This window comes from Selaginella moellendorffii, unplaced genomic scaffold, assembly GCF_000143415.4.
Source record: "Selaginella moellendorffii unplaced genomic scaffold, v1.0 SELMOscaffold_20, whole genome shotgun sequence".
Classification (NCBI taxonomy): Eukaryota; Viridiplantae; Streptophyta; class Lycopodiopsida; order Selaginellales; family Selaginellaceae; genus Selaginella; species Selaginella moellendorffii.
Window position 1 is genome coordinate 780,713 of NW_003314281.1, and position 27,846 is coordinate 808,558.

At 51.4% G+C, this 27,846-nt stretch overlaps 12 protein-coding genes and 1 non-coding gene across 20 annotated transcripts; 6 read left to right on the forward strand and 7 right to left on the reverse strand.

The window, feature by feature from the left end:
* The first annotated feature begins 1,210 nt into the window (after window positions 1-1,210).
* Window positions 1,211-4,328, forward strand: LOC9636525 (anoctamin-like protein Os01g0706700). Its single transcript, XM_024677959.1, has 17 exons — window positions 1,211-1,291; window positions 1,347-1,665; window positions 1,714-1,783; window positions 1,841-1,959; window positions 2,013-2,142; window positions 2,205-2,305; window positions 2,358-2,449; window positions 2,501-2,605; window positions 2,653-2,928; window positions 2,982-3,114; window positions 3,166-3,279; window positions 3,336-3,406; window positions 3,452-3,573; window positions 3,630-3,712; window positions 3,776-3,883; window positions 3,944-4,102; window positions 4,159-4,328. Exons 2-17 carry the CDS (start codon window positions 1,495-1,497, stop codon window positions 4,255-4,257), a joined length of 1,953 nt encoding a protein of 650 aa, XP_024533727.1. The 5' UTR covers window positions 1,211-1,291; window positions 1,347-1,494; the 3' UTR covers window positions 4,258-4,328.
* On the reverse strand, window positions 4,076-7,524 carry LOC9636526 (dual specificity protein kinase pyk3). Of its 4 annotated transcripts, none has more exons than XM_024677955.1 (7): window positions 7,163-7,524; window positions 6,834-6,970; window positions 5,018-6,745; window positions 4,776-4,972; window positions 4,428-4,726; window positions 4,297-4,376; window positions 4,076-4,227 (listed from the first exon to the last, which is right to left on the reverse strand). In XM_024677955.1, exons 1-6 carry the CDS (start codon window positions 7,252-7,254, stop codon window positions 4,361-4,363), a joined length of 2,469 nt encoding a protein of 822 aa, XP_024533723.1. In that variant the 5' UTR covers window positions 7,255-7,524; the 3' UTR covers window positions 4,076-4,227; window positions 4,297-4,360. The 4 variants fall into 4 exon arrangements, with proteins under 4 accessions (XP_024533723.1, XP_024533722.1, XP_024533724.1 ...); XM_024677954.1 differs by having other exon boundaries at window positions 5,018-6,748; XM_024677956.1 differs by having other exon boundaries at window positions 5,018-6,748; window positions 7,064-7,268.
* Window positions 7,518-8,619, forward strand: LOC112347290. 2 transcript variants are annotated; one of them, XM_024677961.1, is made up of 4 exons: window positions 7,518-7,715; window positions 7,775-7,910; window positions 7,956-8,367; window positions 8,455-8,619. In XM_024677961.1, exons 1-4 carry the CDS (start codon window positions 7,622-7,624, stop codon window positions 8,494-8,496), a joined length of 684 nt encoding a protein of 227 aa, XP_024533729.1. In that variant the 5' UTR covers window positions 7,518-7,621; the 3' UTR covers window positions 8,497-8,619. The 2 variants fall into 2 exon arrangements, with proteins under 2 accessions (XP_024533729.1, XP_024533730.1); XM_024677962.1 differs by having other exon boundaries at window positions 7,527-7,715; window positions 7,771-7,910.
* Window positions 8,620-8,805: 186 nt separating this feature from the next.
* Window positions 8,806-10,016, forward strand: LOC112347291. Of its 2 annotated transcripts, none has more exons than XM_024677965.1 (5): window positions 8,806-8,915; window positions 9,022-9,099; window positions 9,192-9,292; window positions 9,375-9,473; window positions 9,541-10,016. In XM_024677965.1, the coding sequence occupies exons 2-5, from the start codon at window positions 9,039-9,041 to the stop codon at window positions 9,559-9,561; spliced, it is 282 nt and encodes a 93-aa protein (XP_024533733.1). In that variant the 5' UTR covers window positions 8,806-8,915; window positions 9,022-9,038; the 3' UTR covers window positions 9,562-10,016. The 2 variants fall into 2 exon arrangements, with proteins under 2 accessions (XP_024533733.1, XP_024533732.1); XM_024677964.1 differs by having other exon boundaries at window positions 9,214-9,292.
* Window positions 10,017-10,265: 249 nt separating this feature from the next.
* On the reverse strand, window positions 10,266-10,338 carry TRNAK-UUU. Its single transcript has one exon. It is a non-coding gene; the product is annotated as a tRNA-Lys (tRNA).
* Window positions 10,339-10,583: 245 nt separating this feature from the next.
* LOC9637278 (pentatricopeptide repeat-containing protein At4g02750) lies at window positions 10,584-12,893 on the reverse strand. Its single transcript, XM_024677897.1, has one exon. The coding sequence runs from the start codon at window positions 12,891-12,893 to the stop codon at window positions 10,584-10,586; it is 2,310 nt and encodes a 769-aa protein (XP_024533665.1).
* A 100-nt stretch (window positions 12,894-12,993) lies between these two features.
* LOC112347266 (putative pentatricopeptide repeat-containing protein At3g13770, mitochondrial) lies at window positions 12,994-14,411 on the forward strand. Its single transcript, XM_024677898.1, has 2 exons — window positions 12,994-14,208; window positions 14,352-14,411. The coding sequence occupies exons 1-2, from the start codon at window positions 12,994-12,996 to the stop codon at window positions 14,409-14,411; spliced, it is 1,275 nt and encodes a 424-aa protein (XP_024533666.1).
* Window positions 14,378-16,966, reverse strand: LOC112347289 (pentatricopeptide repeat-containing protein At2g13600-like). The gene has a single exon (XM_024677953.1). The coding sequence runs from the start codon at window positions 16,941-16,943 to the stop codon at window positions 14,439-14,441; it is 2,505 nt and encodes an 834-aa protein (XP_024533721.1). The 5' UTR covers window positions 16,944-16,966; the 3' UTR covers window positions 14,378-14,438.
* LOC9637280 (ADP-ribosylation factor-like protein 2) lies at window positions 16,882-17,779 on the reverse strand. Its single transcript, XM_002972894.2, has 5 exons — window positions 17,715-17,779; window positions 17,528-17,638; window positions 17,315-17,477; window positions 17,162-17,242; window positions 16,882-17,097 (listed from the first exon to the last, which is right to left on the reverse strand). Exons 1-5 carry the CDS (start codon window positions 17,777-17,779, stop codon window positions 16,960-16,962), a joined length of 558 nt encoding a protein of 185 aa, XP_002972940.1. The 3' UTR covers window positions 16,882-16,959.
* An 848-nt stretch (window positions 17,780-18,627) lies between these two features.
* LOC112347267 (pentatricopeptide repeat-containing protein At3g53360, mitochondrial-like) lies at window positions 18,628-19,701 on the forward strand. The gene is made up of 4 exons (XM_024677899.1): window positions 18,628-18,685; window positions 18,791-19,085; window positions 19,216-19,327; window positions 19,369-19,701. The coding sequence occupies exons 1-4, from the start codon at window positions 18,628-18,630 to the stop codon at window positions 19,699-19,701; spliced, it is 798 nt and encodes a 265-aa protein (XP_024533667.1).
* On the reverse strand, window positions 19,696-20,883 carry LOC9637281 ((3S,6E)-nerolidol synthase-like). Its single transcript, XM_002972895.2, has one exon. The coding sequence runs from the start codon at window positions 20,858-20,860 to the stop codon at window positions 19,754-19,756; it is 1,107 nt and encodes a 368-aa protein (XP_002972941.1). The 5' UTR covers window positions 20,861-20,883; the 3' UTR covers window positions 19,696-19,753.
* Window positions 20,884-21,055: 172 nt separating this feature from the next.
* Window positions 21,056-25,658, reverse strand: LOC9637282 (TORTIFOLIA1-like protein 1). Of its 3 annotated transcripts, XM_024677832.1 has the most exons (8): window positions 25,557-25,658; window positions 24,801-24,994; window positions 23,697-24,422; window positions 23,222-23,419; window positions 23,048-23,153; window positions 22,306-22,988; window positions 21,408-22,253; window positions 21,056-21,342 (listed from the first exon to the last, which is right to left on the reverse strand). In XM_024677832.1, the coding sequence occupies exons 3-8, from the start codon at window positions 24,357-24,359 to the stop codon at window positions 21,154-21,156; spliced, it is 2,685 nt and encodes an 894-aa protein (XP_024533600.1). In that variant the 5' UTR covers window positions 24,360-24,422; window positions 24,801-24,994; window positions 25,557-25,658; the 3' UTR covers window positions 21,056-21,153. The 3 variants fall into 3 exon arrangements, with proteins under 3 accessions (XP_024533600.1, XP_024533601.1, XP_024533599.1); XM_024677833.1 differs by lacking the exon at window positions 25,557-25,658 and having other exon boundaries at window positions 24,801-25,032; XM_024677831.1 differs by lacking the exons at window positions 24,801-24,994; window positions 25,557-25,658 and having other exon boundaries at window positions 23,697-24,791.
* Window positions 25,659-26,440: 782 nt separating this feature from the next.
* LOC9637283 (zinc transporter 4, chloroplastic) lies at window positions 26,441-27,784 on the forward strand. Its single transcript, XM_024677804.1, has 2 exons — window positions 26,441-27,031; window positions 27,220-27,784. Exons 1-2 carry the CDS (start codon window positions 26,513-26,515, stop codon window positions 27,673-27,675), a joined length of 975 nt encoding a protein of 324 aa, XP_024533572.1. The 5' UTR covers window positions 26,441-26,512; the 3' UTR covers window positions 27,676-27,784.
* Window positions 27,785-27,846: the final 62 nt, after the last annotated feature.

A 27,846-nucleotide genomic window follows, 5' to 3' on the forward strand; every position in this document is an offset into this window, starting at 1 on the left:
ATCCCGAAATTCATCGCTGCTACCAGGAGGATGGAGGAGCCGTTCGTGGAGCTGCTGGAGGGGATCGTTGGCCGATCGTCGTCTTGCCTGGTCGCCGGTGAGCTTCATTGTGTCGGATTCTATCCTCGGATGGGTGGAGGAAGTGGCTAGGAGATTCGCATTCTATCCACTGCCAGTCGCGACGTTTCTATCGGAGCAAGGTATTCCTTTGCTCTTGGCTGCTGGAAAGATCCCCATCGATCGAGGTAAGCTCACGGCCACAGCAAAGAAAAAATTCCATTCCACCAGTTCTTCGCAAGCTTTCATCCATTGGAAGTTCTTCGTCTCACTCGAACGTTTTCTTGGCAGACACTGTGAAGAGTGACGATGTTGTCGAGATTCCGGGGCTTCCTCCTTTGCATCCCACCGACTTCCCGACTTCGTCAAGAGCTCTTTCGATGACACTGGCTATGACCCCGCCATTCTTCGCAACCAGGGGCTCAAAAACGCTGCCTGGATCATCGTCAGCTCCTGCGAGGCTGGAAGGCAGCGAGATCGCAGCAGCTCGAGAGCAAGGATTCCCTCAGCTGGTTCCAGTAGGTCCTCTACTCCCTGCCGAGTTTTTGGAGGCTGACTATCAATCCATCCGACATGGGAATCACAGGAGCTCTCTGGGGAGAAGAGGACGTCTGCATGGAGTGGCTAGACAGGGAACCCCCACGCTCGATCCTCTACGTTTCATTTGGGACCATCTCGAGCATCTCGGTGGCGGAACTGGAAAGTCTCCTCGACGGCTTGGAGAGATCCAAGGAGGCGTTCCTGTAGGAAGAATCTCATTGCCAACATGGCCGAGGAGGTGTGGAATCGCTGCGTCGAGAGAGCCAACAGGCACGGCCTCGTCGTTCGCTGGGCTCCTCAGCTGAAAGCTCTCCGACACCCGTCGGTCTCAGCGTTCTTGACGCACTGCGGATGGAACTCGACGCTCGAGAGCATCTGTGCGGGCGTCCCAATGATCTGCTGGCCGTGCTTCTTCGAGCAGAGGTTGAACTGCAAGGACGTTGCGGACGCCTGGAAAGTTGGGATTCGACTCGACGATCGTGGGAGAGATGGAACCAGGGGTGACAAGTTTCCTGCAAGGGTGGAAGAGGTTGTTCGTGGGATGATCAAGGATGAGCTGGGATTGCGGACAAAGGAGAAAATTTGGGAGCTTAGAGATGGTTGCAAGGAAAGCCTGACGTTTCCACCAGTGTGACAGTCCAAAGCTCAACTCTTTTATGTTTCTTTGCGATTTCGGATCCATCTCGGGCCCAAGGTATGGATTTGACTTTTCCTTTTCGCGATCTTTGGATGAAAAACTTTCGTTGCAGGACGGGTTCGCAGCCACCGGGGATATTAAGAAGTTCGCGCTCACACAGCGTGGAGGCTCTTTACGCTGCCACTTGGCAGTGAAATCGCGACCGTCCACGTCCTGCTTATTTGTTCTTGCGCGAGCCCTCAGTGGATCACTTTTGCACTATGGAGTCATCGGATGCAGCACCGCGCTTCGAGATTTGTATCGCGGTTGCGAGCAGCAAGCACAGCCCCGGGTCTGACGACGATGCTGTGGCGAGCTATATCAAGGCGTTGAAGAATACTGGCCTCGTCGTTGAGATCGAAGAGGGCTTGGATTCGATCAGATTCATCAAGGTAAGTTTGCTTATACGCTTTTGCTTTCGTTTACTTGTGGCTTTTCAGATCGCGGCACCTATCGAGGTTGTCGGTCGCACAGCGGAGAAGCTCAACATCAAGAAATCGACTTACCTTGGTTTGTTTGCCGATCGAACAAAGGCTAAAACTTTTCTCACTTTCATTCTTCCTACAGGATTAGAAGTACCATTTGTTTGGGAGAAGCGAGATGCATTTGTGCGACAAGCAATCAGCAACTCGTTGTTTACCTGGACAGAAAAATACAGTTGCATGGAGTACCTGTTGTATAGTGTGGTATGGCATCGTTTAATGCTTTCTGTTGCGGTTTGACTGGCACTTCTCTCCAGGCTAATGAGAAAGACCATCCTGTGAAGTTCACGGTGGGTGAATCATCGGAGCTAGAGCTAAAACCGGGAGAGAACATCCTTGCAGTGCTCAAGGCTTCTGAAGTTGTTAAGGATGTCTTCGTGCTTCACGGTCTGTTTCTAGCATGCAGTTGTTGCCTTTTTTATTATTTTCTTTCATTTTCTTTTCCTCAGATGAAACTACGCGTAATGAATTGTTGAAAGGTTGGGCAATGAACTTCAAAGGGCTTACGTCGCAACCTGTAGATGCCATCCACGCGTATTTCGGTGCCAAGGTGATTGGCAATTTTTGAAAACAAGTGTGTCTTATGATGTTTAGAATTTCAGGTGGCTATATATTTTGCGTTTCTTGGAATGTATACGCAGTGGCTTGTCATTCCGTCTATAGTGGCGGCTTTCTTTTATTACAAGGAATCAAGGTAATCTCGTTTCCTTTCGCATTGCTGTGTTTCACTTAATTTTTGCTGCAGACCATGGGGAACTGCTCTCCCTGTAGTCCTTTCTGTAATGACTGTGGTTTGGTCAGTGCTCTTCTTGCAGTTTTGGAAAAGAAAAAACGCAGCACTGCTTACAAGGTTTGTTTGGGAATTAAACTTGTCTTGGCTTGATAACTCCTGAGCAGGTGGGGAGTTTCTTTAGATCGCAGCGAAGGGCCTGAGGAGGCGGAGAACATAGATTTTGCGGCGGTGACAAACGAGGGCGGGATACAGGCAGGAAGAATCCATGAGATGGATATCAACAAGCTGCAGAAGCAGGCATTTCAGAAGAAGGAATGGCTGGAACAGCTGAAAAGTGCGAGAAATAATGCGATTGTTATTGTGGGAATCATATTCGTTCAACTTCCTTTCGAGCTTGCATACGCACACATGAACAAGATGGCATCATATGAAGTACTAAGGTGATTCTGCTGGTCTCACTGTCTCTCAAGTTTTCTTGACTTCCATCTTGCAGGTATTTTTTAACGGTGATATATCTCTTAGGAATTCAAGTGTTTACCAATCTTGGAGGGAAGATTGCAGTGAAGCTTACCAAGACCGAGCACTATGGTAGCAAAGAGGCTGAATCAGATGGACTCATCTATAAGGTAGGGTGCCATTGTTAAGTTTTTCTTCTTAAAAGCTGTTCTCGTGTACAGGTGTTTGGGATTTATTTCATGCAGTCTTACATCGGCTTGTTTTACCACGCATTGTTTCATCGAGACTTCATTGTGCTACGGCACTTCCTTGTTCAACGACTGATAATCGCCCAGGTATGGCTGCATGATTTAACAGAAAACGTCGTGAAAGCAACATTTTTTGTGTACAGATAATGAGCAACATTTCTGAAAATGTGGTACCATGGTTCTCGTATTTGTATGCGAAACATAAAGCTACGAAGTAAGTTTGTTTGTATCTTAGCATTGCGTTTTAACATTCAAGCAGGCATGACGAGGAACATAAAAAATCGGATGACAAGAAAATACGCTCGCCAGTCGAAGAGGAGTATTTGAAACCAGAATATAGTTCCAGTGTTGGAGACGATCTGGAAGATGGACTATTTGACGGTACTATTGAAATCTTACTGCCTTGGTTATATACTCACGACCTTAATTCTTTCCAGATTTCCTAGAACTCGCGCTACAGTTCGGCATGGTTACCATGTTTGCTTGCTCGTTTCCCTTGGTCTTCGTTTTTGCTCTCATCGTAAGTCATCTCACTCAAAACACACTCTTTTCATCATAGTTAAGCAAACCTCTTTGCTATCAGAACAATTTGGTGGAGATACGCTCGGATGCAATCAAACTCTTGCTGATGTTTCGAAGGCCCAGACCACGAGAGGCGGCATCCATTGGAGCGTGGCTCCAAATCTTTCAGGTTTGTGTGACCCGAGAAATCACATCTCACTGCTCTATCATATCATATTTGTTGTTGCAGTACATGGGTGTGGTGGCTATCTGTACAAACTGTGCACTGCTGGTGTGCCTATATGACGAAGCTGGCCAGTGGAACGTAGAACCGGGGATGGCCGCTATACTCGTGATGGAACACCTCTTGTTACTCGCAAAATTTGGTTTCAAGTGCTTTGTTCCTGAGGTGCGTACTTCACTGGTCATGGAGCTCTCTCGCTCACATTGTTTTTAATCTTTCAGGAGCCCGCGTGGGTCAAGGCAAAGCGCGCGAGACGATCCCGTCTCCAGGAGAAGTACACATTGCAAATCCTGAAAGATGGAAAACATAGAGACTTGTAAAGGACGAGCTTTCGTAGGTTTGAAGTGTGAGCAGCTTACTCTTATACAATTTGTCACAGTTTTGGAGCTCCTGCGAAATGTTGCTACTTCTCTTTTGATCAATTCAATTTGCTCGATTACTGTTCGAAAAGAAACAAACATGAAAAAGCAAGATCGTTTGCATGGCTTACCCCCACTTTCGAATGTCCAGCAGCAGGAGGACGATATCACGCATTGAAGGACGGTGAGAGACTTCCGGTGCCAAGCACCTCATCCCCAGCTCAAGGTACCAGTTGAGTTTCGCCCTGTGCTCTGGAACCAGCAGCTCCGGATCCACATGCGTTTCTATGAAGTGTTGGACGCCGCGCTTCGTAAAGCTGTTCTTGAGGAGCTGCTTCGCGGCCTGGATTGTCACTAGCCTCAGCATTACCACCCCAAAGCTGTACACATCGCTCTCCGTGGATAGAACTCCGGCTGGATCAGCGTAGTCCTGTCCAAAACGATGAGAAGCTTACAGCTTTGATTTAAAAGCCACGTACCTCGTACTGCGGCGCTTCTAACGACAATGGATACTTGATCTTTCCCTCTGAGTTGTCTCCACTCAAGAACACGGTGATTGGGTGGACGTTGCCATGAACTATCTCGAGTTCATGCAAGTGATAAAGTCCTCTTGCAGCTCCTATAGCAGTATCAATTCTTCGCGTCCAGTCTAGTGAAACACTGTTGTATCTGTGCCCTGGACACAAATCGCGTTACTCCTAGAGAAGTTGAAAACTCTTACCAAAATGGAGGTGCTCAATGAGGCTTCCCTGCGTGATGTACTCGCTCACGGTCGAGAATCGTCCTCCCTCGTTGCAATAGCCGATGAGCTTCAAGATGTTTGGATGGTTGACTCGACAAAAGAAGTTGAGCTCGGCCTCCACAATGCCCGATGGCAAGACTTCCACAGCCACCTCCTCTCCAGTGACCAGTCTTCCCCGGTAAGCTGATCCCTCGCTCCATTTGCTCTCGTTTCTCGTCAAGGCCTCTGCGATTTCCGGCTGTGAGAACGTCCTGACTCGAGAGCTCGTTCCAAGTTGGCTGTCAAAGGCTTCGTACCAGCAGCTTCTTCCGCTTAGCACAAGCGATCGTAGACGCTTCAAACGGTCACAGATCTCTCCAAAAGTTGGCCGCTCCTCGGCATTACGGTTCCAGCACCTCCGGATAAGTGTCGTTAGCTCCTCCGGGCAGTCCACAGGTAGCTGCGGACGCTTGTTTTCAGCACAGACCAGTATCGCAAAGTCAATCCTTTCGATGATGTCTTCGAACGGCAGCCTTCCGGTCACCAGGTAACAGCAGATGATTGCAAAGCTGTAAACATCTGCCTTCTTCGAGTACTTTGCCTTCTCGTCCGTGTTCTCAGAGCGGAAGACTTCTGGTGCTCGGTAAATCTTTGTGCCAACTCCAACCGTGGCACTCGCAGCTTGAGACGTAGAGAAGTTCGTTTTGGCCGTGCCAAAGTCCGAGATCTTTGTGAGGATCCCAACTTCCAAGTACTTGACAAGGATGTTACGCGGCTTGAGATCCCTGTGTATGACATTCTTCGAGTGTAAGAATGCCATCCCTTCCGCTATCTGCAACATAATCGACACTGCCGTGACGAGTGGAACTCCTGCAGCCCCCTTATGCTCGCCTATAAATTTCTCCAGATCCATACTCATCCTCTCCATGACGATTGAGTACTGCTTGCCTTCGACATCACGCGTGAAGCCGATGATGCTGACAACGTTGGGATGCTGCTGCAACGTTACCAAGGCAGTAAACTCCTTCTCGAAGCTGTAATCTCCCGGCCTGAATATCTTCACGGCAACAATTTGATCGAGCCAACCCGCTTCGTAAACCAGCCCGAAAGTGCCAGAGCCGATGAGTTTTCCCAACACCAGTTGCCTGTGGTTGATCTCGAGCTTCCCTCGGTCACCTTCCCAAAGCATGATCCTTTTGAGCTCCTCATACCCCCTTCGCCGTTTGCTCAGCTTTTCTAGAACGACGCCCTTGTCCAGAGCTGCAGCATTCTCTAGTTCACTGCGTAGACCATCCATATCAGCAACCGAAACCATAGTCATCACTCTGACATGGTATTTACTGACGTGAGGAAGATCTTCGTCTCCCAGCAGCAAAACACTCACCAGGTGTGTGAGATCCCGGAGCTGCTGGAGCACGAATTTGAATTCTTCCTCGATAAACAGCGTCCTGACCTTCCATCCTTTCCTGCTTCCCGAGGAGCTCGGGATGATCTGCAAACCCGTGTGCATGACACGCAGGAGCTCCTTGATCGCCTCGTTGCAGCTGCCTGTGCTCAAGTAGCCAGATCGCTCCCATCCTACCAGGCGGCTTGCAACCGTATGGAACGCGGAGGAAAGAAGCTTGCGCTCGGCCTCCCAGACCCCAGCGCTGGAGCTGCTAGTATCCCGAGCTCGGTCGCTGATATGAACGACACCTTCTGCAAGGCCACAAACTTGCCCGCGAGAATCTTCTGAAAGGCACCGCAACAAACACGCCATGAGAGGTGAAAGATTTCCCATCGCTACTTGCTTGTAAAGACTATAGAGCAATCGCACCTTGAGAGTCTCGGTACAAGCTTTGTCGTATTCCTTGTGGTTTTGATCCCTGCATTGCTTGCCACGCGCGCCCAGCTTTGGCATGGCTTGGATGGATGGATATATTCATGGGCGATAGCGTCCATGATCGATCCCTCCTGCAAAGAAACAGCGAAATTTTACTGTAATCCTCGCAGTCCAAAGAACACGAAGAAATTCTACGCACAAAACAAGAAATCGACGAACTATACCGAAATTTCACGCAGAATTCGTCCCGATGTCTTCATCCGGTAGAAATTCTACGCGCAAAGCAAACCAATCCAAGAAATCGCTTTCTGGAGGAACAATACCGAGATTTCACGCAGAACTCGTCCCGATCTCGCTGGCGCTCCATCCGGTAGATGAAATGCGAGGGCGAGCGCGAGATTAAAATGCACTCCATGGCGCGATCGCTCCATCGCGCTATCGACGCTATGCTCTAAAACCCTAGCAAGAACAAATCCCTTTTGGGGGTTTTATTGGGAAGCTTTGAATGAATGGAGGATCAGCCACCGAGCAGGGAGAATGCCGCGTGTTCGCTGCCTGATCCTTCACTTGCACTCGTTGCTCTCTCCCATCCGAGAGCAAATTCGTGCACAAATCTCTCATTCCATCCTCTAGGGCAAAGCTTTTCTTGCCCTCTCCTTCGATCGATCGATCAATCCTCCTCGCCCTAGGCGACGCGGCAGAGGTGAGCTCCCCAGCTCCCATCCGCATTGCAATCACCGCTAGCGCCAGGCGAGGCTCCGCCCCATCCAGGCGACCTTTGCATGATCTTGCACGACGACAATGCCGCTGGCGATGCCACCAGGAAGGAAGAAGAATTGGAAGAACAGCACGGCGGCGATCGTCCAAACAGAGAGGGTGAGCTGGTGATGGGAATCGAATTCTTGCTCGTAGTCTCACTGGATCTCATTAGGCAGAGCTCCTGGATCCCATTCATGGCGTAGAGCGACGCGGACGAGATCCTCTCGAAATTCAGCCTTCGGATTTGCTCACGCAGGATCATGTTCTCCTCGCTCTCGCTAGGGGGGAGCTGGAGATCGCTGGGAGCCTCTGGTAAGCCCGTGATCGCCGAGAGCTCTTCGAACTGATCGCTGCCAGGCATGGACATGTCCACCGAGAGATCAAAGAGCGACGTGTAAATGGAGTCGCCCTCTCCGCCACTCTGGACGACCAGCTCTTCCAGCCCCGAGAGAGTGTCGCTAAGATCATCCGAGCTGGCTGGAGAGTTCCGGCAATCGAGCTCCTGGGCTCCTGGAGGAGGAGCTCCTGGAAGAACTTCCATAGCCGCTACTCCAAAGCCGTCAAAGGTGGTAGCCATACTTCCCTGGTGATCGCTCATCCCTGGCGTGGTTTTGGCAGTGAAGAGATCGCGCTGCTGCTCTTGGTGGTGGAAGAACTTCGGGAAGCCATCGTTGGCGAGCAAGGTGGTGAAGGATTGGACGTGGAGTGGCTGTGCCTGGACGTTGCCGAGCTCTTCCTCGTCGCCAAAGTAGTGGAGCTGGTTAAAGCTGTAAGTCATGGCTTGAGCTTCGTCTTCCCCTTTCTTTGGAGCTACAGTGCATGGATTTGATGAGCTCTTCCCTCTGGCCGATTTCAGGCGCTGGTGGAGCGTCCGCGCGGCCTTGGACGGAAGAACTGAGCCGCTCGAGGGCGATGCCGCCGGTAAGAAGTTCGTGCGCGTGTTGACGCCCCGGAGCATGCAAGCCGCCTCGTCGTAAGCTCTGGCGGCGTCCTCCGCCGTGTCGAAAGTCCCCAGCCATAGCCGGATCTTCTGCGTCGTGTCTTTGATCTCCGCCACCCAGCGCCCCGACGATCTTTGCCTCACTCCCACGAACTTCTTCTTCCTTCTCCCGCTCGGCCTGCTGCTGCTACCAAGCTTCTCGCTGCTGCTCAGCACTGCCTCTCTTTCCAGTGACTCCGCTTGTGGCTTGAGCCTCCGCTGCTGGTACTTTCGCCTCCCGGTCTCGAGTCTATAGAAGGGGAAGCTCGCGTCTTGATCTTCTCCATCTCCAGCGAAAGATAGCACGCTTTGTTCCGACATCTCAGACTGGAAACTGCGTAAGTTGCTGGAGAATTCTAGCTGGATTCTTAGCTGCTAAGTTCGCATCCTCTTTTTCTTCTCTCCTCTACAAGTAAGAACTTAAGCTCTGTTTGCTTTGTGCAGGATCTGCCCCCATTCCTATGATATATATATATATATCCCAGTCTTCTCCGATCCTGGCCGTCCGAACTCTCGCCACAGGTATAGTAGATTGCAAATAGAAAATCTTCGAAGCCATTCTATACTGTTTCGATTTTTCTTTGCTTTCGCCTTCGTGTTTTTCTTTAATGCAGGTTGCTTGTGCTGCTCTCACAGAGATGTCATCGACGTATGTCTTCTTGTTACGAAGGAGATTCTTCACACCATTTGGAGCGCAATGCTGTACAGGTCACAGGTATTTCTTTTCGATCCATTTGGTGGTTTATTGCTTGGAAGGGAATTTAGCGAGGCATTTGATCTGCTCTTGTCTCACTTAGGCTGTTCGTGGCTGTAAGTTCGGGGGGATTTCGGCACTGTTCCTGGGAGTTTTTTCACTGTTCTTCTCGGCGGAAGCGTTCAACGCTTATACTTTGCAAGTGAGTTGTTGTCGTGTTTTTCTTTGAGAAAGAATGGTTCCGATCAACTCATTCTCGTTGCGACCAGGTCAATCAACACGCTAAGTAGCACCACTCGATCCAGCGTTTGGATTAAGCTCAAGCAATCTAGTAACTCAAGCCCAGTCAAAGCACGCTGCCGATAGCTCCAAAGTTTGCAAATGGATGGAGCAAACTCGACCGGGGCGATTTGGCGTGACTTTGCACACAAATCTACGGGAAGGGGACGAGCTCTTTGGCATCACTCGCGAGATCTAGAGGCCGACGACGCAAGATTGTCCCCATCAGTTTTTTTGGGATTGTTGGTGGAGAACGACGTCGAGCCTGTTGTGACCGTCGTGATCCAAGCGAGCGTCCAAGCCCGTGATCTAAGCAAGGTTCCAAACTCTTATAATGTGGATCCAAAACTTTGGAGTCCTGCCTTGTTGGTCTCTAAATCCAAAACAAGGATCAAAGGCTGGACTGGTCAAGGATGGATGTTCTTGCCGTTTTCTCCTTGTTGCTTCTCCATGGGAGATTTTCTTACTGCCTGTTTGACCGGACAAAAGGGACCTTTTTTGCTTGGAATGCCTCCACGTGGAAACGCTACCGCGATTCCTGCACAGTGCTATAGATCCCCCTATCCACGTGGAGACTACACAGGGCGTCAACACGCCCGCAAGTTGCTGGTCCTGTCCCTTGACCCCGCGACATTTGGCAATGATAGCATGGATTTAGTTACAAAAAATCTACAAAAAGGCAAAAAACATTATGTCAATCGAGAGACAAATGTCTCGCCGTCCGTGGGAATCGAACCCACGACCACGTGGTTAAAAGCCACGCGCTCTACCGGCTGAGCTAGGACGGCAACCACAATGATTTTACCAAAACTTCTTTACAAGACAAATCAAAAGAAAGGTGGTGCAAAAGATGGATGAGACGGGCTGCTGGAGAAGTGCGTGGACTCACTGGTGTACTTCTAGAAATTATGTAAGAAGTAGAAAACTTTGTTTGAAATCAAAGATTTAAGATCATTAAAATTGAAATATCAAAGCATCAGGAATTCTTTGGACTTTAGGAAAGAAGTGAATCACCGTGCTTGAGCTTGTGCGGCTATCCTGCGTCGCAAGAAAAAGAGATTTGCAACAAGAGAGTGTAGGCCGAGGCCAGCGACGGAGCTCCCGGTGGAAACAGAAGAACGAGGTGGCGGAAAGACTCTTGGCCTCGACACAGATCGAGCTGATCCTTGGCGCACCCCAGCAGCGTCTGCCACGCCAGAGCATTCGGCTCAAAAGGCATGCACTCGAGCAGCTCGTGTGCCTGTGAAAGCTCCCCCGCCCGAGCCAGTGCATCGATCAAGCACACATAGTGCTCCAGGCTCGCTGCAACTCCGGCAAAATCCCTCGCTGCCACTGCAGCGAAGAGCGCCATGGCATGGACGAGATGCCCAGCTTGGCTGCAAGCGGCCAGGAGAGACACGAAAGTGATGGCGTCCGCCTGGATCCCTTGCAGCTGCATCGTGCCAAAGAGATCCAAAGTCTGCTCCAGCGCCGCTGGAGTGAAACAGGCCGAGCCATTGGCAGCGATGAGCGTGCTCCAAGTCACTACGTCCCGGGCCTGCGCTTGCATGGCGTCGAACACCTCCCTCGCGGCCTGGAGCATCCCACGCTTGGCGTACATGTTGAGCACCGCGTTCGCCACCTTCGTCACCTGGGCCAGGAGCCGGCCATCGTCCACCTCGGCTATGATCTCGTGCACTCCACGCATCGCGCTGAGGCTGCTCTCGCTGCTCCCGCTCACTGCCTCGACCAGGCTCACGTAGCTGACATCGTCGAGCTTCACGCCTTCCAGATCCATGGCGCAGAATGTGGCCAGTGATGCCCGGCTATGCCCGGCTTGGGCATACGCCGAAACGATGGTGTTCCACGACACGGTGTCCCGCTCGTCCATGGCATCGAAGGTGGCCTTCGCCTGCTCGATGTGCCCGAGCTGGGCATACGCCCCCGCCACGATGTTCCACAGCACCACGTCTCGAGCAGGTACTCTGTGCATGGCCGCGTTCAGGGCGTCGTCGCTGCACACCGCCAACAGGCTCGTCCACGACACCAGATCCCGCTCGGGCATCTCGTCGAAGAGCAGCTTCGTCCCCGGAGAGTCTCCGGCACGGCTGTAGCCGGCGAGCATGGCGTTCCAAGCTGTGACATCCCAGCAGGCCATCCTGGTGAAAACTTCCCTGGCCAGGTCTAGATTCTTGGGACTGTGTTGCTGCTCCGCTAGCGCCATCACCATCGTCGTCCAGGAGAACAAGTCCCGGTGATAGCACAGCTCCTGGCTTGCAAACATGCTCGCGGCCCCTGGAAGATCTCCGCCCCTAGCAGCTGCATGGAGGGCGACGTTGCGAGCCACCAGGCTATGGGACGGGATCTTGCCCAGGAGCTGCTCCAACACGACCAAGCTCCCAGCCGCGGCAGTAGCTCTGGCGACGAGCACCCACGACAATGCATCCCTCTCGCGCATCCTGTCAAACACGAGCTTGGCATCATCCGGCATCCCATGGCTGCCGTAGGCCGCGATGAGTGCATTGCAGGTGACAAGGTTGTGGAGCGGCATTGCATCAAACACGGCCTTGGCTTGCTCCGTGCAGTGATTCTCGACGTAAGCTTGCATGAGCGAGTTCCACGAGACCACGTCCCAGGCCGGCATTCGCTCGAACACGGCAGTGCAGCGCTCGAGGTGGCCGGAGAGCGCACAGGCCGAGATGAAAACGTTCCAGCTCACGCTGCTGCGCTCGGGCATGGCCTCAAACACGGCCCGCGACTCGTCCAGCTTCCCGGCCCGCGCCAGCGCCGCCACCAGCGTAGTGCACGCGACGGCATTCCACCCCGGCATTTGCCCACAAACGAGCGCCGCCTCGTCGGCTTTCTCGGCACGGGCAAATGCTGCAGCGAGGCTCGCCCACGATATCACGTTCCTCTCAGGCATCTCGTCGAAAACACTCTTCGCCTGCATCGCTGCGCAGTCCTCGCCGAGCGCCCATAGCATGTCGTTCCAGGACACAATGCTGCGGAGGGACATCTTTTGAAAAGCATCTTTCGATCCTTCCATATGCCCAGACTGGGCAAATGCATGAAGCAGGATGTTCCACGAGAAGACATTGCGCTCCTGAAGACTCGTAAACACCAACGTCGCCTCCTCTAGCCTCTCAAAGCTGCCATACATCCTAACGAGAAGATTCCCAAGGAAGGTGTCTCCGCCATAGCCACGCTTGATTATCTCGGAGTGCAACCTCTTCCCCTCGTCAAGATCCCGGCATCCTCTCAACCGCTGCCCGTAGTCATCCGTCACGTATGAGAGCTTGATTCCACGAGAGAAAATGCGGAAGATCCAGGAAGGTCTTTGCCTCGTATCAATCCATGACCACATACACAACGATGATCCAAAACGAAACACTCACCAAAATTCTTCATCATCGCATTGCAGCGACAACTCCGGTATGCTTGTCAAGCTCTCAACCTCGCGTAGCATGTTACCGGCAAATGGCGACCATCTTCCAGGATGCAAACCGCTAGTTCTAATTTCGCTGATCAAGGCTTGCAGCCATCAAGCTCTGCGAGAGAACTGGACCCAGGTTGATGGTCAGCTCGTCAAGATCACGTCCCTGGAACAGGCTATGGCACTACACTCGCAGGCCTCGCTCCAAAATCTCGACTGGAACGTTTACGTGGCCAGCAGCCTGGTGGATGTTTACGCAAAGTGTGGCACCATGCACGACTCGCAGTGGGTCTTCGATTCCATCCCGCAGCGCAACGTTGTATCGTGGACCTCGCTCATCGCGGGATATGCCCGGAACGGGCATGGCACCACCGCGCTGGAGAGGTTCCAGGAGATGCATTCCAGGGCCCGGGCAGCTCCAAACGCTCAAACTTTCGTCGCTGCTCTTCAAGCCTGCGCTGCCATCCTCGAAGAAGGGTGCGGCAAAGATCGCGTTCTTGAGACATGCATGGCTCTCCACTTTCGCGCTGCAAAGCTGGGCCTCGATTCGGATGTTTTCCTTGCGAACAGCCTCGTGGATGTGTACTCCAGGTCCGGAAGTCTCGAGGACGCTCGCAGAGTGTTTGAGGGAATGCCGAACCGGGATGTGGTAAGCTGGAACTCCATGATGGCTGCATTCGCTCTCCACGGGCATCCACAGCAAGCTCTCGATTTGTTTGTCGGCATGAAGTTCCAAGGCTGTGCTCCCAGCGCTCAAACTTTCGCCGTCTTGCTAAAGGCCGCTGCCAAGCTCGGAGCGTTGCAGACCGGGAAGATACTCCACGCGGAGATTTCTCGGTACTGCTGCTTGGATCCTGAGCTCCAGACGAACTGCTTGGTGGATTTCTACGGCAAATGCGGGAGCATGGTCAATGCCCAACGAGTTTTCGATTCCACGAGCTCCAGTGACTGCTCCATCGTGACTTGGAACTCTTTGCTGGTCGGATATAGTCGCCAGGGAGACACCACCCGCGTCTTTGCTCTTTTCGAGGCTCTCGATCGAGTAGCTTTGAGGCCGAATGGAGTAACTTTCTCGGCTCTTCTCGCGGCTAGCAGCCACGCCGGTCTCGTCGACAAGGGACTCGAGCACTTCCACTCGATGCTCTCCAGCTATGGAGTCTCTCCCGACGCTCAGCACTGCCGTTGCATGGTGGACGTGCTGGGACGAGCAAACCGGCTGGAAGAAGCCGTGCAGATGGCGAACATGGTGCCCTGGAGCTCGGTCGCTTGGGTCACTCTCCTTGGTGCTTGCCACAAGTGGAAGAACGTAGAAGTCGGGCGGCTGGCTTTCGATACTTTGCTGAGAAGTCGAGAGCCTGTTGCGATCTCGTGCTACGTGATGATGGCCAGTATCTATGGAGCCGCGGGAATGTGGGAGAAGAAGCTGGAGATCGATGCAATGAGGAGTAAGGCCGAGGACGATGGTCGAACGAGAGATCATCGCGAAGGAGAGTTTGAGCTTCGTCCGGCGTAGCTGTTTGCCAGTAGCACAAAGGCCGCGCCATCTTTTTCCTGGATCCTCTCGAAGGCTGCTCTTCCAGCTTCTACGTTTTCCCACTTTCGACTTGATGCCAGGATGCTCGTCCAGATGGTGGAGTCCGGCTCCATAGGCATGCTTTTCACTACAGCCAGTGCCTCCTCAAGATGGTTCGCGCGACCTAGGAGATCGACCATGCACGAGTAGTGCTGGATCGTTGCATACTCTCTGTAGTCCTCGAGCAGTGCGTGAAAGTATTTCCTGGCTTGGTCGACGAGTCCAGTGTGGTTGCAAGCGCTGAGCACCGAGAGAAAAGTCACACCATCGGGGCGTATCTTCTCGTGCTGCATGCGCTCGAAGAGATCGAAGACCTGGCAAGCGTCACCCTGTTGGCTATAGCCGGAGATGATCGCGCTCCAAGTCACTAAATCTCTCCTCTTGATGGGAATGGCGTCGAAAACTGCTCGGGCTTCTTCCATGCACCCACATTTGCCGTAGAAAGTGATGAGAGAGTTTGCAATGACAAGCTCACTTTGGTGATCCATATAACCACTTCTGCTTCGAATCTGTTCGTGAACTCGTCTTCCTCTCTCGAAGTCTGCGAGATTTCCACACGCCTTGATAACAGCCACGAAAGTCCGAGACTCCGGATGCAACTGCTGCTGAATCATACTCTCGAACAGCTCCAAAGCAGTGCTGTTCTCCCCAAGCTCGGCATAGCCCAGGATCATCGATGTCCACATCGCTAGCGAAGAACTTCCCAGCATCACACTCCTGTCAAAGACCGACCGAGCCTCCCCAATGCTCCCGCAGTTGGCATACATGTCCACCAGAGAATTCGCCACGAAAACATCTGGCTCGTGTCCCTTGTTCCTGAGCTCCAAGTGTATCAGCCGGCCTCTCTCGAGTGACTTGAGCTTGAGAACTCGAGCATCCCCACCGAGCTCTCTTCCTTCTTGGGCTGCGAGGCTAGAGCAAGCGTTGAGTGCTGCAACATAAGTTCGAGCCTGCGGTGTCAAACCTTCCTCTTGCATAGCCGTGAAGAGCTCCAGAGCCGCATCACTCTCGCCATTCTGTACGCATCCAAGAATCATGGTCGTCCAAGAAACTACGTTTCGTTGCTGCATCTCCTCGAACACCTCTCCAGCCTCAGCTAAGCTTCCACACTTGGCGTACATGTCCACGAGCGAATTTTCCACGTATATATCAATCGCTACCTTACGTCCCAGATTTTTAAGCCGTAGATGGATAGCTCGGCCCTTTCCAAGCGACACCACCTTGACTAGCTTCCCATTTACTTTCTCTGCTTCTTCCGCTGAAGCCAAGCTTGAGCAAGCACCTATCGCGGCGACGAAGGTCCGAGCATCTGGATCGACACCCTGGTCGAGCATTCTCGAAAACATCTCTAGCGCTTGCTCGCCGTCACCGCTCTGTGCGTAGCCATGTATGATAGAGTTCCACAGCACCACGTCGTGGTGACTTGTCTGCTCAAACACTGCTCGAGCCTCGAGCATGCTCCCACACTTTGCAAGCATGTCCACGAGACTGTTTCTTACGAAGGCATTGAGCTTCTGGCTGTTGTCACTCGTTTGGAGAAGCGACTGTATGCTCCTGCCTTTCCTGAGAGCCTCGACCTTTACAAGCTTCCCGTCCACTTGTTTGCCATCTTCTCTCGATGCCAGACCAGTGCACGCTATCAACGCAGCAACGAAAGTCCGCGAGTCTAATCTGTAGCCTTGCTCCTGCATTGCGGCAAACAGCTCCAAAGCAATGTCACTCTCCCCGTTTTGTGCATATCCCATGATCATGGCAGTCCACAGCACCACTGTGGGACTCTGGATGCTGTCAAATACCCGATGTGCAACATCCATCAAACCAAACTTTGCGTGCATGTCCACCAGAGTGCTCGCAACGAAGACGTCTTCTTCGTATCCTGTCTTGGCAACCTGAGAGTGAATAGAAACACCTCTTGCCACTACCTGCTTTCGATCTTCCTTGGCTGCCAAACTGGCACACGCGCTGAGAGTAGCAACGAAAGTTCTACCATTCGGGACGAAACCATCTTGCTGCATCAGCTGGTATAGCTCCAGAGCGGACTCGGACGCTCCACCATGAGCATAGCCAGTGATGATCGCGTTCCAAGAAACAACATCTCGACGATGTATGCTGTCAAAAACTTGGCGAGCTTCACCCATGCACCCGCACTTTGAGTACATGTCCACCAAGGCCGTCGAGATGAAGACACCAAAGTTGCTTCCCAGTCTCCTGTGAATTTCCTTCCCTTTCTCTAAATCTCTTGAGCCGCTGCAAGCCTTCAGTGCAGCAACCACCTGTCGATCATCCCCTCTAGCTCCAAACGTATCACATTTCCTCTGCTTGAATACCGCCTCATTAGAAACAAAGGCCGCAGAAGTCGATAGATTCTTAAGCCTCTTCACTTCAAACGATCTTCTTCGTGCAAGCATCCAGAGGAATGGCCAGCTAGTCCAGAAGATAAATACGGGATCCTATATCTGAGACTAACCAGTCGAACGCTTCCAGTAATCCGTCCCCAGTAACAGCACTGCATCCAACAGTGCGACAATGCCTGCTTTTGTCCATTAAATCAAGCCGCAGGACCTGCATTCATTTCTTCCCACCTAAGGACTGAAAAATAAAAAAGCAGGAAGATGAAAAGGCAGACCTTTGAGATTTCATCGAGATCCAGAGAGCCGTCTATGTCCTGCTTGTTTGCCAGTATCAGCAGTGATGCTCCGGCAAGACGCTGAAACAAGAAAAAAAAAAAAAGATAATGATTTCCAGCAAGGTCTTTTTCATTTTCTCGCGCTTGACGTACCTCCTCTTTGAGAAGGTTGTGTAGCTCCTTCTTGCAGTCGTCGAGGCGACGCAAATCAGCACTGTCGACCACCCACACCAGACCATCCGTTTGCTCGTAGTAATTCCTCCAGTACGATCTCAGAGTTTTTTGGCCACCAACATCCCAAATGTTTAGCCTATACCTGAAGAAAGCGATGAGTTACGATCACGAAAGAGGTCGCGAATCACTTACTTGCCGTATCGCATCGTTTTTATGTTGAACCCAAGCGTGGGACTGATGTCGCTAATGTCCTCCCCATTCATTCTCTTGACGATCGTCGTCTTTCCCGCATTGTCCAACCCTCTGCGGCGGAAATCAAATGCGCAAGGACATAGCACCGCAAGAAAGATCGAGAGAGAGAGAGAGAGAGAGAGCTTACACCATGAGAATGCGCATTTCCTTCTCCTTGCGCTTCACCTTGCGGATGATCGTGAGCAGCCCCATTCCAGTTGCCCTAAATCTATGCTATTTCTACGGTGGTTTTAATTTTAATCTTTTAATTAAACTGTGAGTTTTGTTTTGCATTAAGAAAGTAATAAGCTTATTACATGAAGTGGTATAAATTTAATTAATATTTATCTCGCATATTTTGCAAATGTTAATTGTAACAGTAGCGACAGAAAGGGTTTAAAGGGGTTTCAAGAACTTAAGTTTGTCAAATAAACTAACCAAAGCCTAACACCAACCCAAATGCCCTAAACCATGTGTGCTAGGTGAATATTTTGGGCCGCCTGTAGGGGCCGTGTGGAGGAGGAAGCTATGTGCTCGCAACGCAGGAGGATGTGTCAAAGGTTTGGAAATGCGAGCATGCTGGGAGTTTCTTCATCTTCCTCTGCAAGAAGAGGCGATTGTCGAGAGAGAGGATCTTTGGCTCAGGGGATGCACGGGCACGAGAGATCTCCAGACCAGGAGAAAGATCCATGGCGATGCTCTTGTCCATGGGCCTGGGAGAAGCATTTACGTGGAGAACAGCCTTGTGAGCATGTATGGCAAGTGTGGGAGAATGGCCGACGCTCGCGGTGTTTTCGAGGGATGAAGCTCCACAGCGTTGTCTCATGGACGTCCCTGATAATGGGCTACGTCGACAATGGCGAGAACGAGCTCCCAACGAGAGAAATTTCGTAGCTGTGATGATGGCCTGTTCGAGCTCAAGATTGACGCGAAACTACTCAAAGCCTAGAGCTTGGAAAGAGGAGCAAAGCTGCCCTGCTACTACGAGGACGTGCTCGCGGCCAGCACTCTGATTGATATAGTGTGGGAACTTGGCTGATGCTCGCAAGGTGTTTGACAAGATGGTAAGTCCTACGGTTGTTTCATGGACGGCACTGATACTCGGCTATGCGGAGAATGGTGAGCCGGAGCTCGCTTTGCAGCTTTTCCAGCTCATGGAGTAGAAGGGCTGTCTGCCAAACTCCCGAATCTTCGTGGCTCTCTTCGTTGCCTGCGGTCGTCTAGCCACGAAAGAAGAAGGCAAGCGCGTTAATGGCAACGTCGTGAAGCCCAGAAAGGAACTCATCTACACTCCCGAGCAGCAAAACTTGGCTTTGATTCGGACATGTTCGTGGCGACTCATCGACATGTACGCGCCGTGTGGGAGCTTAGCGAGCGCCAGAGCAGTGTTTGAAGGGAAAACAGGACACGACGTAGCAACTTGGACGATTCAGGGGTACGCAGAGAACGGCGAATCAAACGCAGCTTTGAAGCTGTTTGAGCAAATGAGAACGCGCAACTGTGCACCGAATTCGCAGACGTACGTGGCTGTTCTTTTCGCATGCGGCAACCTGCTGCTCTTGATTCTGGGAGGCCATCCATGCAGAGATTTGTCGAAACGACAATGAGCCAAGTGCTCGACTTTTACAATGAGCCAAGTGTGGAAGCAGCGGCATTTTCGACTCGCTTCCAACGAGAACTTCCATCACTTGGAGCGCTCTGATAGCAGGATATGGCCGTGTGTTCCACGCATTCGAGAGCATGCGGGAGGACGGTGCCCAGGTTGACAGTGTCACATTCTTATGCGTGCTCTCGGCGTGTAGCCATGGTGCTTTGGTACAACGAGGGAAGCAGTAGTCCGAGCATGGCATCGCACCAAGCCTCGAGCACTACTACTTCTCTTGGGACGTGCAAATCATCTGGAGGAAGCACTGGCGATGATCGAAAACATGCCTTTCAAACCAACGTTAGTGACTTGGATGACGGTCCTGGGAGCTTGCGGGAAGTGGAAAGACGTGAAAACTGGAAGATATGCTTTTGAGTCACTGCTCAAGATAAATCCCAGCCACACCCCAGCGTTTGTTCTCATGGCTAACATCTACGGTAGCGTAGGAATGCTGGAGGAGCAACGCAGGATCATACCAGGGCCTTGGTAAGCAAAGAATTTTATTAAGTTTTCTCGTTTACTTTGATTGACACATCTTACTTTCAAGGCAGTGGAACCGGAACTTTGAGCCCCAGCAATGTATCTCGAGCCTTGATGGATGGTAAGACGACGGTGGCCACGGGATGCAGCAGCCATGTTCCACTGAAAATCTCCCCAGTGATCAGTGGATTATCATAGCCATGGTAGCGGCCAGAGAGATACGACCACACGAGGCTCCCGGAAGCAACCATTGCTAGCTCACTTGCGAACTTCGTCAGCTCCGAGTCGCAACCTTCTTCGTCGGCAATCTTCTTCTGCAAGGCCAGGATTGAGTGCTCTTCTGCTTGGATCATCTCACACAGCTGGTCAATCACATCCTGAAAGCTGATTCCGGAGGGGCCATGGTACGAGAGTACCGAGATCCAGTTGTGGTGATAATCGCCACCGTAAAACTCCTTCCGGAAGGACAGCAGGTCATTGACGAGAATGACGTAATCAGACACAGAGTTGAGGAGCTCCCGGAAGGTTGGAGACTGGATTTGAGCTTGGTTGAGGCGGATTCCCATACAGAACTCGGTCATGATGCCCCCGAGGATGTCCATGAATCCATTGGCACGACGGGTGAACTTATATTCTTCTGGTCCAGGGACGCTCTTCTTGGTTCGGTGGTGGACTTGCTTCCGGACGCCTTCGAGTGAAGCTGCCAGGCAGTGCAAGTAGCGGTCCAGCAAAGGTGGCTCCATGGCAGCTCGAAGCTCTCCCAGAACTTCTTTATACAGAAGCAGCACAGGATTCCGGATAGCTCCATCCCCGGAATTTCCACTGCCAAGGCTGGAGATGGTGGTGTTGAGCCGAGGCATCTCTTCCTTGCTGCTGGATTCGAGCAAATCGTCCATGAGGAGGAGGGCCCAGAGATTCTTACCGGCCAGGACGAGCTTCTCCCTCTCGGCATTGGGATGCATCATACAGGCGTACAGTCCCATCTTGGAGTGGATCATCTTCTTCCTCGCACTCTGGTCAGTGATCTTCATCTTGCGAAGCATCCACTCGTCGATCTGGGCACTGATCGTCGCGGATTGCGGGTGGTAGGCGAATGGGATGTTGTTGGGAAGCTGCGGAAGCTCGAAGTGCGTGACAGTGGAGAATTTGGAGATCAAAGTGGCCTCCATTTCTTTGCTCCTCTGCCCAAGAGCGTTTGCTGCCACAAGAAAGATGGACGAGTTTAAATCCCCCGACCAATGCCTAAGATTGTGACTGGTAAAAAGTATTGGCACGTTTTAAATGGTTTAGCAACATGTGGTTACTATGAAGAGGTACCAAGACAGGGTATCTAAAGGTTGTTGACATATACCACGTGCTCGGAATTGGGTGAAACCCTAACTGAGTGACAATCTTTTTTTAGGGCTTAAACCCTAACCCTAGGAGAACGAATATCTATTTACAAATCTCTCGCTTTGATTGATCAATCGAGTCCTCCCACCATGGACCACGAACTCCCCAGTTGATTCGCCATCTTCGTCACAGCTCCAGCCATCCACCGGTCTGGGAAATCCAGCATGGACGCTTCGTGCATGGATGAAAGCAGCTCTTTCTTCACTTGGGCAGACAAAGCCAAGCACTTAGGCCCGTTTGCTCGAAACAGCTCCGTCAGCTGCAAACAAAGGATCCAATCCTCGAGTGAGGAAACACTCCGAAAAACAAGAGTTGTGTGTGTACCTGTCGAATCCAAGGCAAGGCGCAATCCACAAAGCCCGGCTGCTGCAAAAACTGGGAGATGGAATGGAGTAACTCCGAGACCGTCTCGCTCGAGAGCTGGTCCAGTACGGGGCCGGTCCTGGTCATGAGACGAACCATGAGAAGCTCGTCCCCGGTGCAAATCACCTCCTCGTACGCCGAGTCCAGATCTCCCGACTGCAAGCTCTCCATGATCCGGCTCCAAACGTTCCAAGAGCTCCCGTTAAGTTGGTGGTGGTGAGCGTTGCCACCACCATTTCCACCGCCCTGCGCGCTCTCGGAGCTGGCTTCCATGGATCCGGCAGAGTTTAAGAGCTTCAAGTTCTCGGCCTCGCAGAGGGGATTGCCACCGCCAACGTCGCCGGCAACTCGTATCGCAGCCAGAGTAGCTTCGTCCTTGGAGGCTCTCCAAACACTTCTAGCCGACGGGCCTTCGCCGACGAGGCGACCACCGCCATTGCTGGTGTTGTGAGCTCTGCCGCTGCTACGCTCCGAGCCATCCTGGTTTTCAATGTGACTAGATCGACCACCATTGCCATTTGCTCTCCCGGCTCGGAAGACTTCATTCCAAGTTTCACTGTTTTCTCTGAAGAACCTGTTGTTGCTGCCTATGGGAGATCTGTCCGGGAAGTAGCCTGCCACTCTCGTGGTCGCTGCTGAGCCATTTACCTCCGGCATATGATCGCCACCTTCGTCTCCAAAGAAGCTGTTCCTAGAAATTCCAATGGAAGCGGCTGTGAGACGTGCCATGTCTTCTAGAGCTCTCTCTAATCTCTGGACCCGAGACTCAAGACTCAAGGTGTTCTCATGGCTGTTTCCCATAAACTCCTGCAAGAAAACCAAGATTAAAAAAAAAATGAAAACGAGAATGGCTACTTACCTGGAGCATCTCCATCAAGTCCGACTGCCCCTTCTCGAGCTGTGAGAGCTGACGTCCTATCGAAACTAAATCCTCGCTCTTCTTCTGCTGCTCGCTGCTTGAGTTGCTTGCGTCGACTTGCTTTTGCTGCTGCTGCTGCTGCTGTGATTGCTGAGAGTGAGAGTGTTGAGACCATCCATTACTCGTGGCCTTGTTGATGCTTCTCACTTCTTCCACGGGCGGCTTTGTCTCCACGGCTTCGAACTTGCTCGTCACCACCTCACTCGGCCTCCTGTTAAATCCGAGCTTGTCTTTCTCCTCGTGACTTTCACTCAAGCTACCATTGCTCAACGCGTTCACCACCGCCGCGACTTTCCCAGCGGGAACGGGGATATGCTTGTCCAGAACCTGTTGCGTCACCACTGCCGCCTCTTCGTGATTCTCCTTGTTGTGAGAAGCTGGCGGAGACCCTCGAGGAACAGCCACCTCGATCTGCCAATCGTCCGAGTTCCGGATGGAGAGTTTCCGGAAGAAATCTAAGTTGGTCTTTCGCTCCGAAACACCGGACGAGCCCGTCGTCTTCTTCTTCACGGATCCTTTGTCTTCAGCACTCGTAGCGGAATTGGGACTGCATCTCCGTAGCAGGTCACTCGTCAAGTGCTTCCGGTTGGAAGATGATTTCAGCGTTCCATTCGAGTCATTACCTGTGAAGTTTCAGGGATTCGATCACGTCAAGCTGTGGAAGCGTATACAAACGACTTACTTTTCGTGGAAACGGTCCTGGAAGGAGACGAATCCACTACGGGAGGATCAGGAACATTCTTCCAGATGTGGATAGCATCAACGACAGATTCCCGAGCCGGCTTCACCTGAAACAAAACAAAAACAGGAACATAAAAAAGTAGAAAACAAGCAACAAGAGGTTGATCCACGAAACCTTGTCAAAACGATATGAATCCAAAAGCGCCATGGTCGATGACTTGAAGTTGGTCAAAGGTGGTCCTCCGACACTCAATGCGACGGAGGCGAAAGTATCCGCGGCAGCCTTGCGCGTTGCCCAGTCGCTGCTCTGCAGCGACTCTTGCAAGGACGCTATAATAGCTGCTAAATGCAGAGTTATCCCAACACCTGATGCCTGCAAGCCATCCACCACCCGTTCGCGAAAATCTACGTTAGAGATCGATCATCCGACGACGTAGACTCGAAGACAACCAAGTAAGAAAACCAAAACTTCAGGCACAAACCAAAGCTTGGAAGCAAAAATGGGAAAGAAAAACTAAAACTTGAGCACACAACAATAAGAACACAATAGCATGAAAAAAAAAACTTGGGAGAGATCGAGCATACAATAGGTAGTAGAAAAGCAAGCATGACGTAACGAAGTAGAAAAGGGCCAAAGCTTTAGAACATACCCGAGAAAGTCCACCGAGAGACGGCAACAAAGCTGGCTTGGCGTTGAAGTTGGGACTGGAAAGGAACTTGAGAATTCTCACGCAAAGCCGCTGCGTACAAGCGGGTGGCAAGTCTCGAGCATTATCCATGGCCCTGGCAAGCGACATGGCGGCACCAATCTGGACGCTCCTCGCCTGCTCGTTGAGCGTATCAAACAGCGGCTTGGTGAAAACTCCCACAGGCCCCGAGAAAGCAACTTGATCCTGGTTTCCACCACCGCTGCCACCATTCGCCAGGGACGCCGGAGCCGGGACGTGAGCGACCAAAGTTCCGAAAGTATCCACACAAGCGTCCCTGATGTTGGAGTCGGGCTCCTTGAGCCTCTTGACGAGCGAAGCTATGATCTTCTGGAGGTGTGGAGTGAGCAAATCTCCATACAAAGTTGCCAGGATCCCGAGTAGCTTCACGCCTTCCCTGCGAACTACGCTCTTCTGGTCCGAACTTATCTCGTAGAGGCATCCCAGGAACACGGAGATCCCGTCCGGCTGGAGGGTCTCGGCAATCCTCAAGAGCTCGTCCGTGGCAATCTGCTGTGTGTCCCTGTCTGCTAGCTTGTTCAATGCTGAGAGAATGGAGAGCTTCAAATCCATGGCGACCCTTCCTCGAGCGACCCTCTGTGCCATTTATTTTTCTTCTCTTCTTTGATTCTTCCTCTACTCTCGGTTACCAACGACAGATCTGGTGCTCTGAAAGAAACAGACCCACGAACTTGAATGAGAATGCCGAGCGTATATTGGTAGACACCGCCAAGCTCAAGAATATGACTGGTACCAAGCACGCAAGGAGAGACCACTCTCGACTCAAATCACCCTCATCTCCAGCTCGTCCACCATCGCAGATCTCAAACAAAGAAAGTACCACTGGCACTATCGCTCGAATTCAAAATCGAGTGAGTGAAAGTCTAAAGAATGAAAGGAGAAAAAACACTTTTTTGGAAAGAATCATATCAAACGGATGAAGATCATGAAATCTGGATCCAGACCACACCAGCCCAATGCAAGAAAGCAAGTCATCTCCAAACGCGCAAGACGAACAAGAACAAGATCTAGAGAGAGCTCGCTCACCTCGAAGGGCTACAGTGTCGAAAAAAATATTGCCTTTGCGAGTGTTGGTACGTCGTGTCGAGGCCCACAAACAAATCATATCACCATCTCCGGCCCCAGCACTTCCTTTCGAATGCCTAAAAAGAGTATTCCTTTTGGTATCACTGCTCCATCCATTAACCATTCTCCACACCTTGCTCGACCATTTCTCTAAGCTGAAGAAGCAAAAGAGCGAGAGCTATCAGTGGTTTTTCTATTTCCACCCTACAACTCTTTGGAAGATGTCGTGATCAAAGCAAGCAGGGAATCAAGCTCAACTTTGCACAAGAACAAAACCGGTCAAGGTACACATCACCACAAACTTGCGTACTTTCGTTTTCATGCACAGTTGAAACACCAGAACGCTGTGCCGAGCTAAAAATCCAAAAACTCGCACCGACAGTGGCCACGAGGAATGACATGAGCTCACATGGACATGATTCAAGCACACAAACACACGGCCGTGAAATGGCTGCTGTGCAAACAAGACAAGATGCTCAGACGACCTGAGTGAAAACCACATTTGATCCAACACTTTCATGCTTGGAAAAGAAAAGCGAGGTAACAGGAAAAAAAAGGATGGACAGCAGCTCTGATGACCCAGTCAAGATCAAGAGCCAAGACTCAGATCCAGGGAGGAGCAAAAAGAAAACAAAAAAACCCATGATCTCTGTGACGCAAGGAGACAAAAGCCCTTCACAAGAAAGCCCAGTTTCAAATCCAGATGGGTGTTCTTACCTTGGAGCTGGAGATCATGGATTCGTTCGTCCTGGTGGCTTCGCTCCTCCCGGAAGAAAATGCCGCTTCATTCTTGTAAACCCCAGAAAAGAAACATTGAAACCCCCGAAGTTTTAACAGCTAGTTCTTTTTTTCTTTTTTTTTGTTTGCGCTTTCAAAGCAGCAGAGATCATGCTTTCTGGTTCCAGTGACTCGCCTGGATGATTTTACTCCACACAGGGGAAAATCAGATGTTCTGTGCGATGCAATAAATGGATGCCTGGCCTTTGCCAATCAAGTTGGCCCCCATCAAGTTAAAAGAATGTTTTTCCTTGGTCTCGCAGACAAGCTTTTCTTCGTGATAGTCCAGCTTTACCAAGACCTTGTTCCTAGAAATTCAAGAAGAAAAAGCTCTCAAATGCAAATGCGGTGAGTTTTCCATCGCGTTCGCTCGAAACGCGGTGAGTTTTCCATCGCCTTCACTCGAACGAGGAAGCTCGCAGTTTTTTTTTCTATTTGCCCAAGTCTTATTGCCGATGGATTGTAGCACTGCGCTCGTTTTCATGTTGTTAGGTTGGGACCCTCCAACTCCAGCTGAATTCTTCTCCTCTTCCACCACTTTTGCTGCTGCTGGGACCAAGAATTACATCATCAAAATCACATCTTTCGAAAGCACCCAGACTGTTCCAGCAAAGAACTGGACCGCGCATGGGATTCCCTTAAGAAATACGAACATGCGTGCTCTAGGTAGGGCAAACTTGGCTATGGTGGTGGGCGTTGACCGAGGTTGCCACAGCCGAGCGTACGCCCGCTCGAGCCAGCACGGGGTGGTTTGACTTTCGCGCCGCGCAAAGCATTTAAAAACACCACTCGTACATTCGATAGTACGCTCTAGTACACAAAATCTATAGCTCCATTCCATCCAACCCGGATTCCAATTCCAACTCGATCGATCGATCCAATTCCAATCGAGGAGAATGTCTGCTGTGTGTATCAGCGACGCGACCTCTTGCATCGACGCCGATGCCGCCAGGCGCCTCAACGTCGGCGCCCTCTTCGCGATCCTCATCACTTCCATCCTGGGCGTCGCCGTGCCGCTGCTCGTCAAGGGATTCACGCAAGGCCGGCTCTTCTTCGCGGGGCGATGCTTCTCCGCCGGGATCATCCTCGCCACGGGCTTCGTGCACTTGTTGCCCGAGTCGTTTGACACGCTCGGCAGCGATTGCCTGCCCGAGATGCCGTGGGGGAAGTTCCCATTCGCGGGACTCATCGCCATGCTCGCCGTCATCTTCACGCTGTGCATGGACACCATGGGCATGACGTACTACACTCGTCTCAATGCGGGGATGGACAAGGATCAAAAGAATGATCTGGAGCTTGCAACCACAGCTAGCAACAATGGCAATGCGGTTGTAGAACCTTGTGGCCATGGCGGGCACTCGCATACTCTCGATATTGGCGTGAGCGCGGAAGCTCGCAACAAAGTTATAGCTCAGGTGAGTTATCTCTCCATGATCTCTAAAGTTGAGTTCGTGAGTTTGGGGTTCTGGATCGATCAAGGTTACAACCTCGATTGAATTCTGTTCTATAGTTGCAAGAATTGTCTAGACTTGTGCTTGGGCGCTTGCAATGTTTTTGATCGTGGACTGTCACATACGTCTAAAGGTTTCATGGATACGCACAGGTCTTGGAGCTTGGAATCATCACTCACTCGGTTGTGATTGGTATTGGCGTGGGTGTTTTGAAGAGCCCTTGCACAATCAGGCCCCTTATTGCAGCACTGTGCTTCCACCAGTTCTTCGAGGGGATGGCACTCGGTGGATGCATTTGCTTGGGCGATTTCACAGTCAAAACTCAAGCGATCATGGCTTTCTTCTTCAGCTTTACAACGCCCGCTGGGATGGCGATCGGGCTTGGAATCGCTTCCACGTATAATGAGTTCGATCACAAGGCGCTGCTTATCCAAGGCTTCTTCAACTCCACGTCCTCGGGGATTTTGGTTTACATGGCTCTCGTGGACTTGATCGCTACTGATTTCTTGAGCAAGGAGTTCTTCACCAGCATTCCACGCCAACTTGTGGGCTACTCGTCACTTCTCCTCGGAGCAATCCTCATGTCGATTATTGGAATATGGGCGTAAAGATTGCAACTAGTGGTAGATATTCCAACAAAGCACAATAGCTCTTTCACACATTAAATTTGTATGTACTTGTCCAAACAGTTAAATTTGGGCATTAGCGTTTCTATTCTTCCTTTGTTGAAAATAATAATTTTTCTATTCTTTTTGCTTTATGATTAGAAATGTCATATA

Excerpts from the sequence above, each read along its gene's own strand:
- LOC9636525 (XM_024677959.1), top strand. The coding sequence starts at position 1,495 with ATGGAGTCATCGGATGCAGCACCGCGCTTCGAGATTTGTATCGCGGTT. Across the intron at positions 3,574-3,629 it reads GGAAGATGGACTATTTGACG|ATTTCCTAGAACTCGCGCTA; the intron begins GTACTATTGAAA and ends AATTCTTTCCAG. Across the intron at positions 4,103-4,158 it reads TCAAGTGCTTTGTTCCTGAG|GAGCCCGCGTGGGTCAAGGC; the intron begins GTGCGTACTTCA and ends TTAATCTTTCAG.
- LOC9636526 (XM_024677954.1), bottom strand. The coding sequence starts at position 7,254 with ATGGAGTGCATTTTAATCTCGCGCTCGCCCTCGCATTTCATCTACCGG. Across the intron at positions 6,971-7,162 it reads GAGTTCTGCGTGAAATCTCG|GAGGGATCGATCATGGACGC; the intron begins GTATTGTTCCTC and ends GTTTCTTTGCAG. Across the intron at positions 4,973-5,017 it reads CATTGAGCACCTCCATTTTG|GGCACAGATACAACAGTGTT; the intron begins GTAAGAGTTTTC and ends ATTTGTGTCCAG.
- LOC112347290 (XM_024677961.1), top strand. The coding sequence starts at position 7,622 with ATGATCTTGCACGACGACAATGCCGCTGGCGATGCCACCAGGAAGGAA. Across the intron at positions 7,911-7,955 it reads GAGATCGCTGGGAGCCTCTG|GCATGGACATGTCCACCGAG; the intron begins GTAAGCCCGTGA and ends GATCGCTGCCAG. Across the intron at positions 8,368-8,454 it reads TAGTGGAGCTGGTTAAAGCT|GCGCTGGTGGAGCGTCCGCG; the intron begins GTAAGTCATGGC and ends GGCCGATTTCAG.
- LOC112347291 (XM_024677964.1), top strand. The coding sequence starts at position 9,039 with ATGATATATATATATATATCCCAGTCTTCTCCGATCCTGGCCGTCCGA. Across the intron at positions 9,293-9,374 it reads CAATGCTGTACAGGTCACAG|GCTGTTCGTGGCTGTAAGTT; the intron begins GTATTTCTTTTC and ends TGTCTCACTTAG. Across the intron at positions 9,474-9,540 it reads TCAACGCTTATACTTTGCAA|GTCAATCAACACGCTAAGTA; the intron begins GTGAGTTGTTGT and ends CGTTGCGACCAG.
- LOC9637278 (XM_024677897.1), bottom strand. The coding sequence starts at position 12,893 with ATGTGGTCATGGATTGATACGAGGCAAAGACCTTCCTGGATCTTCCGC.
- LOC112347266 (XM_024677898.1), top strand. The coding sequence starts at position 12,994 with ATGTTACCGGCAAATGGCGACCATCTTCCAGGATGCAAACCGCTAGTT. Across the intron at positions 14,209-14,351 it reads CCGTGCAGATGGCGAACATG|TATCTATGGAGCCGCGGGAA; the intron begins GTGCCCTGGAGC and ends GATGATGGCCAG.
- LOC112347289 (XM_024677953.1), bottom strand. The coding sequence starts at position 16,943 with ATGCTTGCACGAAGAAGATCGTTTGAAGTGAAGAGGCTTAAGAATCTA.
- LOC9637280 (XM_002972894.2), bottom strand. The coding sequence starts at position 17,779 with ATGGGGCTGCTCACGATCATCCGCAAGGTGAAGCGCAAGGAGAAGGAA. Across the intron at positions 17,639-17,714 it reads GAAATGCGCATTCTCATGGT|AGGGTTGGACAATGCGGGAA; the intron begins GTAAGCTCTCTC and ends TTTCCGCCGCAG. Across the intron at positions 17,243-17,314 it reads ACAACCTTCTCAAAGAGGAG|CGTCTTGCCGGAGCATCACT; the intron begins GTACGTCAAGCG and ends TTCTTGTTTCAG.
- LOC112347267 (XM_024677899.1), top strand. The coding sequence starts at position 18,628 with ATGGTAAGTCCTACGGTTGTTTCATGGACGGCACTGATACTCGGCTAT. Across the intron at positions 18,686-18,790 it reads ACTCGGCTATGCGGAGAATG|CCACGAAAGAAGAAGGCAAG; the intron begins GTGAGCCGGAGC and ends GCGGTCGTCTAG. Across the intron at positions 19,086-19,215 it reads TGTGCACCGAATTCGCAGAC|CGGCATTTTCGACTCGCTTC; the intron begins GTACGTGGCTGT and ends GTGTGGAAGCAG.
- LOC9637281 (XM_002972895.2), bottom strand. The coding sequence starts at position 20,860 with ATGGAGGCCACTTTGATCTCCAAATTCTCCACTGTCACGCACTTCGAG.
- LOC9637282 (XM_024677832.1), bottom strand. The coding sequence starts at position 24,359 with ATGGCACAGAGGGTCGCTCGAGGAAGGGTCGCCATGGATTTGAAGCTC. Across the intron at positions 23,154-23,221 it reads ATTCATATCGTTTTGACAAG|GTGAAGCCGGCTCGGGAATC; the intron begins GTTTCGTGGATC and ends GTTTTGTTTCAG. Across the intron at positions 21,343-21,407 it reads CCTTGCCTTGGATTCGACAG|CTGACGGAGCTGTTTCGAGC; the intron begins GTACACACACAA and ends CTTTGTTTGCAG.
- LOC9637283 (XM_024677804.1), top strand. The coding sequence starts at position 26,513 with ATGTCTGCTGTGTGTATCAGCGACGCGACCTCTTGCATCGACGCCGAT. Across the intron at positions 27,032-27,219 it reads GCAACAAAGTTATAGCTCAG|GTCTTGGAGCTTGGAATCAT; the intron begins GTGAGTTATCTC and ends GGATACGCACAG.